This window comes from Vespa crabro, chromosome 4 (assembly GCF_910589235.1).
Source record: "Vespa crabro chromosome 4, iyVesCrab1.2, whole genome shotgun sequence".
NCBI lineage: Eukaryota > Metazoa > Arthropoda > Insecta > Hymenoptera > Vespidae > Vespa > Vespa crabro.
Genome location: NC_060958.1, coordinates 9594437 through 9606507, shown reverse-complemented (window position 1 = coordinate 9606507; position 12071 = coordinate 9594437). Strand labels below are relative to the sequence as shown.

General features: G+C 37.9%; 1 protein-coding gene across 10 annotated transcripts in view; it reads right to left on the bottom strand.

Annotated features, from left to right (window-relative positions):
• LOC124423362 (AF4/FMR2 family member lilli-like) overlaps positions 1-12071 on the bottom strand; it is a 161485-nt gene that overhangs the window by 15867 nt on the left and 133547 nt on the right. For all 10 annotated transcript variants that reach the window (XM_046960992.1, XM_046960994.1, XM_046960998.1 and 7 more), the window contains one exon: positions 1690-1723. In XM_046960992.1, coding sequence (XP_046816948.1) covers positions 1690-1723 — 34 coding nt within the window. The remainder of the gene's footprint in view (positions 1-1689; positions 1724-12071) is intronic.

Here is a 12071-nt window from a genome sequence, read left to right as displayed (position 1 = left end):
CTTTTTCTCAGTGTGATAGTATCTAACAATTTAAAAGTAGAATTTAAACATGCGCACATACACACCCACACATACACACACACAATCCCTCAATAATTTATATTACTTAGACGAATAATAAGAAAGAGACGTATCATTCTCTCATTGCAGAACCAGTTTGTACAATGACCGTAAACCTTCGTCGATAAACGGTATGACCCACTTTTTGTTTCGAGGGCGTGTACCGTGATTATTAGAGTCAGTTAGTGAGGGGTTGAAACCGAAAACTCTGTTAAACGTGATACGAGGGGAAAGGTGATGAAAAGAGGAACGATATTAAAACGCGGCCCAATTAACGTTACATACTTCGTTTTACATCCACGAAAGAGAAACCCAAACGCGCCCTTCGTTTAGGCAATATGAATTCAAACGTGACGACAAATATTTATAAATGATATTCGACAATGTAAATTATAAGAGATTAGAGAGATTATTGAATTTCTAGGAAATTTGAAGAAGAAGATAAGCCTAACGATAGATATTCGAACGATTAAAAAATAGTTTAGGTACATAGAAATAGAAATAAAAAGAGGATACTTCGTCTAATGAAAAATCATTATATTAAAGGCGAGGCATTTAAACTGAAACACCAATCAATATTTTCATCGCTTTTATATATTGATCATATTAATATATATATATAAAAATTATTTATCGTTAATGATAATTTCTAATATTCATTATGTAATATTGCAAAAGATTTTTTTTTACTGGATCTAATAATTACAAATGAAAAGATTCAAAGCCAATTATTAATAATTTACTTTGCTTTTCGTCGATGATCAAAACAAAAACAAAAGAAGAAAAAAACAAAATAAAAAAAAAAAAAAAAACAAAAAAAAAAGAAAGAAAGAAAAAAAGAAAAACAAAAAGAGGGGAAAGAAGAGGGAAGAAACAGAAAGAAAGGAGGAACAAAACTATTGCTAAAAATTATTAAAGGAAAAAGAAAAGAAAAAAAGAAAACAGATAGGAAAAAAAAAAAGAGAATTGTCAAGTTTTCATTCGCTTTTTTTTTTTCTTTTTTGTTTTTTTTTACTTTCTAATGACGTCTGGAAAATTCGCGAGAAGAATGGAATTAGGAAAGAAAGATCGACCGTCGCGAAATAATTCATGAAGTGACACACACGACGTTCGAGATACCGGGCAGGCAGGCACACAGTTGATGTTAATCGGTTTTCGCTCTAACTGAGAATGAAATATGACAGGATATCCCGTCGGACGATCGTAAATTCGTCGTTAAACGAAGAGAAGAAGAGAAAGAGAAAGATAAAAGTGAGATGCAAATATACACATTTTTGAACATTGTGATCGAATCGTAACGCGAACACGATGAAACACATACCAAAAATTCACTTCTATGTCGATGTCATACGAAGACCAAGTTGTCGACTAAATTTATCGAAGTTAGATAAACTGAAGACAACACATACGTACATTCGCAACGATATACATAAAAAAAATTTACTATGTAAAACGTATACATTTTTATGAACGCAAATAAATAATAAGAAAAAAAAAAGAAAAAAAAAAGAAAAAAAAAAGAAAAAACAAAAAAAAAGGAGAAGATAAAGAAGAGAAAGATAAAAAAAAAAAAAGGAAAAAAGAAAAAGAAAATGAAAATGTTATATTAAGTATTATGTTTATACTTACGCGGACAATCTGCTACTGGAGTGTCTGTCCCGTTCTGAAACAAAGAGAGAACAACACAATTAGCGATCCGTGGAAATAATTAGTGTCTGATTATACGAAGTGGAAACGGGAGACTCTACATCACTCTTTCTGTCTCTCTATTTATCTCTCTCTCTGAGAGAGAGAGAGAGAAAGAGAGAGAGAGAGAGAGAGAGAGAGAGAAAAATAGGGCCTTGCTTCCATCGTAAATCTATTTGATTGATACACGTCCTTCGACGTGTTCCATAAATTTTTCAATAATCGTAATATCGAAATTATCGTATGCGAGTACTATGAACTATGTTGTTTGTTCTACATTTGTATTCTGACAGTGCACTAGGAATTTCGAGAGAATGAATGTAATTTAAATGAGGGAACTACAAATCGAACGAGTCTGTCGCCCATTTCAAAGGGATGACGTCTCGACCTTGACGTATAAAAAAAAAAAAAAAAAAAAAAAAAAGAAAAAAAAGGAAAGAAAAAAAAGTCAAAAAAGACACGATGAAGGCTTAGCGAATGGGGTGGGTGAGTCCTTTCGTTTCAAAGACCTTCGAGCAGATAACTCTCTATCGTTACTTTTACGATCGAACGGAAGTATGTAATGGTAGAGGAAAAGAGGGATGAAGAAAGAGAAAGGAAGATGAATATAAGGAGGGAGAGAGAGAGAGAGAGAGAGAGCGAGAGAGGGATGGAGAAAAAAGAGAAAGAAAATACGGACGGTTCGTCTTGGGTATAAACGATAAATTTTCTGTGTGTGTGTATGAGCGCGCGCGCGCAATACACGAACATGCTCGTACACGTAGTATATTTTGAAAGAATAAAGAAAGAAAGAAAGAAAGAAAGAAAGAAAGAAAGAAAAAAGGAGGGAAGAAAATAAAGCAAGAGAACTGAAAACGAGGGGTGTACCGGAACAGCCGTCGAATGGGATTACAGAAGGGCACCCTCCCCTCTCCTCCCTGCCCCCTCTCCTATCGCCATCAACACCATTACTACCTACCTACTATACGGAAGGAAAACTTTTCCCGCCACTTTCGTCTAATCGATTATACAACGGGAGAATATCTAAAACAAATTTTCCGTCGTTCTATAATGGCAAAAAGCCGGATTAAATTTTTTTAATTTGATCACGGACGATTAACGAAACTATTATAAAATGAAATTATCTTATTTGTACGTAATCTCGTTTAATTATTTCGCCGAAGGAAGAATAAATAAAATAAAAATATCGAAAATATTTAAACTCGCGCTTGGCCGAGCTAACAAGGCCTGTGTCCATTTACTTTGGAATAGTCTAATGGAAGATATAAAAAAAAAGAAGGATCTCGTGCTTGCGGATAAATGCTCTCGTAGAAATGCTATTGCTATTGCTGTTGCTGTTGCTGTTGCTGTTGCTGTTGCTGTTGCTGTTGCTTCTGCTGGTTCTACTACAGAGAAGACGTAAAAACGTCGATGAAGCATCGTAACGTCGCGTCAATAGAGTTTACGATTCTTGAGATCGTATCGTCTCGGTGACCTATTTATGCGAATACCGCGGTGGCATTGTTCGATAGTCGCTACGTCATCCGATGACTGCTTTTGATGCCCCATCGCCTTTGAGATCGTTCAATTTACGAAATATAGCAGATATATATATATATATATATATATTGCTAGCTCGAATATTCGAAATTACGATTTGCTATAATCGATGTATCGATCGTTTGAAAAAGAAAGAAGGAGGGAAAGAGAGAGAGAGAGACAAAGAAAGAGAACTATTGGCAAAAGAATATTTCTTTTTTTTTTTTTTTGCCAACAATTATAATAATAATCATTGAAGATAGTAGAGCCTAACGAGACAACGATGAAGCATCGATAAACGCTCGTTATTATTATCTACGTATACACTATGATTATCCTATGCATGTAGGTATGTACATTCACGAGACTATCTCGATATCAATGTACAAGCTTGTACGTTCTCGAAGAAGGAAGCACAACGTGAACGGAGCGAGCATCGATTTCGCGCACCTGATAACAGAAGGTAGCTGACAGCCCCTTGAAGCAGCTCGAACCTGCTCAACATGACTTATCGTGCGGCTTGGTATAGTTGCGTTGACTCTTCATGTCACTTTTGCGCGCACGTACGTAGACACAAACACTCATACACATACATGGACATAAAGACGGACGAACACAGACACAAATACAAATACAAACACAAACACAAACACAAGCACGTAACTCGCACGAGTAAAAGAAGAAGAAAGAGATGGCGTCGTACAGGAAAAATTCTCTTCTACATATATATATATATATATATATATATATATATATATATATATATATATATATATATATATATAATATAATATAATATAATATAATATAATATAAATCGTGTTCTCTAACTTCAGAGTTTTCTATTTCTTTTTCTTCTAGAAATACTTATTATTATCATGGAAGAAGTAGAAAAGAAAATGAGTAAAAAAAAAAAAAAAAAAAAAAAAAAGAAAAATATAACACACAAAAACGACGGAATTTCGTGATCAAATTTCTGCTGACTTCCGGCGGAAGTAAACGCAACGCGAGAAGGACGGAAAGAGAACCGAGAGACTCTCTCTCTTGAAACGCACACGGTGACGTGCTTCGCTTGACTGAGGCCCGAGAACGGCGATGGGCCCTCCTTCCCTCTCCTTTATCGTACCAGAAGCAGCCGGCAGTGACGGTGGCGGACCATCGTTCGCTTTTCCGTTGCGAGCTGCTAACGCCAGCTAATACAACGTCGACTCCGTTCGACGATCACGACAACGACACGACAACGACACGACAACAACGACAACGACAACGACAACGACAACGACAAGGACAACGACAACAACGACAACGACAACAACGACAACGATCAGGACCACGACGACGACGATGACGACGACGATGACGATGACGACGACGACGACGACGACGACGACGCAACAACGAGGGGCCCGTGCGAACGCAGCCTGCGGAACAGACGGTCGGTCGTTTCACCTGCGTTACCCGTGCCTTTGTCGTGCCCCACTCCATATACTACACCGGGCTCGGGACTCGGCCGTTGGGCCTTACCCCCACTACCAACATCACCTTTCTTTCTATCCATCTCTCTTTTACCCCGCCATTACGCTACCGCTCGCGTACGTATGTTTCTTATTCTTCTTCTTTCTTCTTCTTCTTCTTCTTCTTTTTCTCCTCTCGATCGTAGTAACGGATCCTCGCGATACTCTAGTCGCTGAAGAAGTCGACGATATGGATTCAAAGTCACTGAGAAATGTCTCTCTCTCTCTCTCTCTCTCATTATTTCTTGTTTTCTCTCCGTCTATTTCATTTTGCGGTAAATATAAAATATTTACAAATACTTAGCTATTATTGAATATTGCTCTTTGTTTGTTAACGTTTAGTAATCCAGACGTTATAGTGATTATATCGTATACAGTATTTATTTAGTAATTCAACGATACAGTTTAATAATTCAACATAAATTGAAATGAAATTATCGAGGCAGCCCGTTTTGTTTGAGCAAATGTCGTTTCAACGACAAAGCGTGTTAAAATATCCATTTATTTTGCCGATTAATTATCAAAGAACATATCTACATCATAATAATATCTCTTCTGCCTCTGAATATAATGGAATTATATTTGATAAAGCAGAGCACACGCGCACACATAACGCGATACTGTCTTCCACCAATCTCTTTCTCTGTCTCCCTCTCCCTCTCTCTCTTTCTCTGTCCTTCTTTTTTTTTTATCTCTCGATAAAAAAAAAAAAAAAGTCTCTATATTCTTTTTCTCTATTTCCCTTTCTCTTTCTCTCTGCTTTATAATCGACGCACGTCCCTAGTGTCTGAGAGGAGAAAAAAAAAAAGGAACGAAAATTTCATGGTGTTCCGTCGATAACTAGTTACGTAGCCGGCTATTGATCGATACCATCGTCCGTCCATACAGCCTGGTCTTTATGTTAATGTGTGCGTGCTGCTCGTCCATACGGATGGTCAGCGCGCGTTATTAAGGCAGTATACTTAGTCGGCACACGCCACGAAGAGAACAACACGCTGGTCTCGCGCACCTGTTTCGGCCGTTCGACTCGGTGGATCTGGTTGGACCACCTTCCTTTTCCTTTTCCTTTCTTCCTTCCTTTCGAAGACCTTAGCGATATAAAAGCTAACCAAAATAGTCTTCGTCTGTATCTTGTCTTGTCTTGTCTCGTCTCGTTTTGTCTTGTCTTTTCTTTTCTTGTTTTGTCTTCTATCTTTTATTTCTTTTTATAAACTCGTACACACTTTGGATCGCGTTCTTTAATTTTTAAATTTCATTTAAATTCAACGTAAAGACAGAATGAGCGAGAAATTATATATAGTAGATATGAATACGTGTATGTGTAACATACGGATGTGTAACATACGGAGGAAGAGTGAGAGCAAGAGAGAGAGAGAGAGAGAGAGAGAGAGAAAATGTGTCTATGTATGGTATCTGTGTGTATTAACGATGTTACTCTCGGAACAAGACTACTCTCGAAAATTAGTCTCTGTCTCTAACATCGTTCGATACATCCGGTGAAACGGCAAGTTTCGAGGCCTGACGAGAGAGGCGAGTGCGTTCCGTGTGGTTGTCCAATTATAATTTCACTTCCGAGTCGTCTTCCCGAGAGAGCAACTCATTCGCTATCATAAATATATCATAGAAATAAATATCGTAATAACAATATCGAAAAGAAGAGAAAGAGAAGGCCGTGATATCACAAGCGTATATTCTTTGGCTTACGAGGCGTGTTTGAAAATAAAATAATAGAAAGAAAAAAGAAGGAAATAAAATCAAATAAAAAATCAAAGAAAAAAGAAGAAAAAGAAGAAGAAGAAAAAGGAAAAGCTAGAAAAAGTGTTTTCTACGTACGAGAGACACACGCACACACACACACACACACCTTTATATATACCCATATAGTAAGTATATACATACATATATATATATATATATATATATATAAAACATATATATACATATTTTTTATGTTAGAGTAGGTACAACAAACGATTCGTTGAACGGAAGCTCTTCCGTTTGGTAAGAGGATAAAAAAGAATGCATAATGTCATACGGTCGACGCGAGTCTTTGTGTCAAAGAGACAACGAGCTGAAGTGGTAAGAGCCGAAGAGAGAGAGAGGGTGGGATAGGGTGATAGTGGTAGTGGTGGTGGTAGTGGTAGTGGTGGTGGCAGTGGTGGTAGTGGTGGTGGCAGTGGTGGTAGTGGTGGTGGTGGTGGTGGTAATGGAGGTTGTGAGACACGTGGGGGTAGGGGTTGGAGTAAAGGTAAAGAAAGAAAAGAGGAGAAAAAAAGACCGCGAATCGACATGTACCGTCCGCCGTCGGCGACGACCCAGTTTGCTTGCCTTCCTTCCCTCTCGTTCCCTCTCTATCTTTCTCTCTTGCTCACATATATGGACATGCACATATTCTTCCGATATGAAATCACCTTGCGTAAAGAATACCACTAAGAGACGTCGCTAAATCTTCGAAGCTTATCTCAAACATGTCGACATTTATCACGGCACGATGTTTTTCTTACGATTTTTCCTAACGTCCAAAGATGATTTTTCTTAAATCGATTATATTGCCAAAGAAGGATATATGTAAGAGAAAAAGAGAAGGAGAAAAAGATGAAAGATAAAGAGAAGGATGAAAGAATATAGAATCACGATATAAGATTTTTTTCTAAGTGGAAAAGGAGAATATTCGTAGAAAGAGTGACAGACGGAGAAAGAGAAAGACAGAGAGATAGACAGAGAGACAGAGAGACAGAGAGAGAGAGAGAGAGAGAGACAGAGAGAGAGAGAGAGAGAAGTTCTGGAACGGTTCGCGAGTAACTCGCAAGCTTCTCAAAGCGTGTTTTGACGGTCTCCACCTGCTAGTTGAGGATGGAAACTCGATGTTTAACTACATTTTGCACAACTGTGTTACTCCCACGAGGAGTAGAGAGAGACAGAGAGAGAGAGAGAGAGAGACAAACAGACAGGGAGTGACTGAAAGAGAAATAGGAGAGAGAGAGAGACAAAGAGAAACGGAGAAAGAGAGAAGGAGAGCGAAGAATCAATCTAGCCAAGAATATTCCGTTCGAGCTGAAAATATCGCATACATACGCCGGCCATTTTACTCATGTTTCTTCTTTTTTTCTTCTTCTCTCTCCCCTCCTCTTCTCTACCTTATCTCTTTCTCTCACTCTCTCTCTCTCTCTTTTTCTCTCTCAAACAACGACTAACGATTTCCCGTTAAATCGGGTATTTATAAATTGTTCGCGAAAATAATTCTATAGTCCGCTTTACGTAATACACAATTAACGAGGACAGTTAATTGGAAAAGTGATTACGATCGATATCCACTTTGCCAGGTGCAACGTGAGCTACTGAAACGTTCAACTTCCTGCGAAGTTCCGGCGACTTTTTCCGCAATCCGTCGACGACTGCTTTTGTGTATCGTTTCGAGTTAGATCCAATACACGCAGGACATACATATATACAGACAAGCGCGAATATACACGTAGATAGGTATACTATACGATCCGAGATTATCTATTCCGCTCGTCCGCGTCTATATCCCATTTGTCCCGTGAACCACCACCGCCACTTGGAGACTCGGTGTTCCCGAAATTGGGTCGACCGAATGATGTATTATCCGCAATATCCAGAATGGTCGCACCTGCATAACGCTTTTGTAATAATAAAACAAAAAAAAACATAAAGAGAGAGAGAGAGAGAGAAAGAGAAAAGTAAATGAAAACGTTTCGAGATATTTACAAATCGATACGTCCATCGAAAGATTTTTAATAATTTTGATCGGTTTTATCAAATATATATCTCTATGATTAAATACATATTTCTTCCTTTTTCCCTTTTCCTTTCTTTTTTTCTCTTTTTATTATTATTATTATTATTATTATTATTATTATTATTATTATTATTATTATTATTATTATTTCTCTTTTTCACTCGTTCAATAGTTATAATGTGATCATTCTAAAGCTTTCCTGTAAAAGAGTATTTGTCGAATCTCATTATTATCAACCTCATTTGAATTTCATAAGAACATTTTCCCTCTCTCTTTTTCTTTATCTATTTCTCTCGTTGTTTTCACTGAATATTATTGCAAATAGGATCAGAATTCCTGTAAATTTCCCTTCATATATACATATATATATATATTTTTCATTGATTTTTCATTGATAATCTTCGTTGATTAACGCGTATCTTCTGATATCTCGATACGTAGAAAAATTGTGTAGTACTTCATTCCGCTTTTCTCGTGGGATAAAGAGAGAGAGAGAGAGAGAGAGAAAGATAGAGAGAAAGGGGAGCAGAGAAAGAAAGAAAGATAGAAAAATGAATAAATGGCGGCTAACGTCGACGCCCGTTCGAGATTGATCGTGCAATATACTGCGGCTAGATTAGTAGATTGCTTTTGGTTTGGCATTGAGCTTGCCCCGGCGATTAATCGATAGTCGAGCGAAGGTCGTACGCCTCCGTGGCGTCTCCGCTTATATTCGGAACTTTTAACCTTCCCTCGGAGTTTCCAAGCTCGCTTACGAAGATACGTGCTGGTAGTTCTAACGTTGTCGACTGGTAATATGTAGTGTACAATGTACATATATACATACATATATATATATATATATATATACATATATAGATGTATGTACATATGTATATAATGTAGGTACAACGAAGAAAAAGAAAAAGTTGATAAGAGCAGGGCTTAATATCTGAAAGGACGATTTCCGTCCTCTTTTATCGTACAAACCGAGGAGAGAAATGAGATTCCTGTTCCTCTTCGAAATAGAGAACAATTTTTATCACCTTCCATGATTCTTTTTGAAAGAGAAAACAAGAAAGAGAGAGAGAGAGAGAGAGAGAGAGAGAGAGAGAGAGAGAGAGAGAGAGAGACAGACAGAAAGAGAGAGAGAAGGAAAAATAACAACAACAAGAACAACAACAAAAGTTAAAAAAAAGAACGATAGAAGCGAAGAATATACGAAAGTTTATCTAGATGCAAAGCACGACGTAGCAATCGAGTTGTACTCTTGACAAATGTATACGGATGCACACACCCAACACGGATAAATATATACATATGGTAGATAGATAGATAAATAGATATGTATATAGATATATAGATGTATACATAGATACATACATAGATAGAGAGTTACGAATAGAGACGCACACGTTCGCGAGAGAAGTCGTGGAGAGACGTTCGACCAAACTAGGTCACGCGTTGACACAGACGCGAAGCTACTAAGCTCGAAAGGGTCACTTCAAGAGTTCGTTGGCCTTAAACTCATGGAATGTTAAATATTCGTGGACGCTACGCACTTTCCAAGTGTCTCGGGATTCCATGAGACGATCGTAGATCACGGAAGGTCAGGGACCTCTCTCTCTCTCTCTCTCTCTCTCTCTCTCTCTCTCTCTCTCTCTCTCTTTCGTCGTTAAGATTGACGATATTGCATTGTGAAATACGATTGAAATTTATACACCAAATTAACCTTACAAATCTAAGATACGAGGATGAACTTTCCTATCATTCTCTCTCTCTCTCTCTCTCTCTCTCTTCTATTTCAAGTTATATCCTTTCGAGTAACCCCCTACCATAATTATATAAGAGAAAATTTCACAATACTTTAACTTGTCGGCGTGATCGGAAAACTATCGTGGAAAAATCATTTTGTTCATTCATTTATGTTAAATACTTCATATATTCGTCGTCGAAGATATCCTCGAACAATGGAACTTATCGAAAGAGTTTTGAAATGTAAAATCGAACTTGTAAAAAAAAAAAAAAGAAAGAAAGAAAGAAAGAAAGAAAGAAAGAAAAAAAAAAACGATAGGAAATTCGCGAACGTCATTTAATTCACACCGTTTGATATTACATGTTGGTTGCAATATAGATGTAAGACTGTATATGTTTGTGTGTGTGAGAGAGAGAGAGAAAGAGAAAGAAAGAAAGATAGAGATAGATAGAGATAGAAAACGCGGTGTATACAAATGCACACACATATATATGCAGGAGGAGCACGTAATAGGAGAACACGGTAAGAGCAAAGAGACAGAGCATCTCGTATTTTCCACGACGAGCGCGCACGTTCTTCGATGCACTTCGTGCCGCATTGCGAGCCGGCAGAAACGAGAAAGAGAGAGAGAGAGAGAGAAAGCGAGACCGCTATGAGAGAAAATGAGAGAGAGAAAGAGGGAGGGAGGGAGGGAAACAGCGAGACCGCTATGAGAGAAGATGAGAGAAGATGAGAGAGAAAGAGAGAGAGAGAGAGATGACTAAAAGAGACGAGGAGGAGAAGAAGAGGAAGATGACGAGTAGAAGGAAGAAGAGGAAGAAGAGGAAGAGGTAAAGGTGGGTCATCGACTTCCTCGCCATGACGCAACACACATATACATAGAGAAGAGACATGCATATATACATATACATACACATACTAATATACGAAGGGAAGGAAAGTTTTAGAGAAAGAGAGAGAAAGAGAGAAAGAGAAAAAGAGAAAGAGAGAGAGAGAGAGAGAGAGAGAGAGAGAGAGAGAGAGAGAGAGAGAGAGAGAGAGATTGAACACGATGAGACGTCTCGACCAAAGCTGATCGTCCCGGTAACCTCTTCCTTCCGAAACTCCCTCCCTCTTTCTACAACTATACTCTCTCTCTCTTTCTCTCTCTTTCTATCTATCTATCTATCTCTCTTCAGTTCACGTACGTCTACCCAACCCCTCAACACGAACCCCACGGAAAACGCTGTGGAGAATCCCTAGGAGGAGAGACTCGAACGTGTGAATCACACACTGCAAATACGTTGGCTACTCGAAACTCTCGGTCGAAGTGTATCTTCTCCTCGGTAATCGACGCTTTCATACGAATGTATATTGATATAAACGATCTTCGAGCTTTCTTAAGGACCTGCCCTGCTACGGACGATGCTAACTTCAAGAGTGGATCATGATTTATCTTGGATACTTCAGGGATCTCTTCCTCCTCCTCCTCCTCCTCCTCCTCTTCCTCCTCCTCCTCCTTCATCCTCCTCTTCTTCTTCTTCTTCTTCTTGTTATACTGAGATCGTTATATTCAATAATACGTAACTCGATGCTTGAAGATATTGTCCGTTTTATCAATAAATTAATATCTTACAATATCATTTCATATATATATATATATATATATATATTATTAATCACGCTCATAAATATCTTCACATTAATTCATAAATATATAATATCACCTTATATTTATATATTCCATGAATAAAATATTATATTATTGAATATTTTCTTTATCGCTTAAAATTTGTCGTGGGGAGTGGGGAGAAGGGCG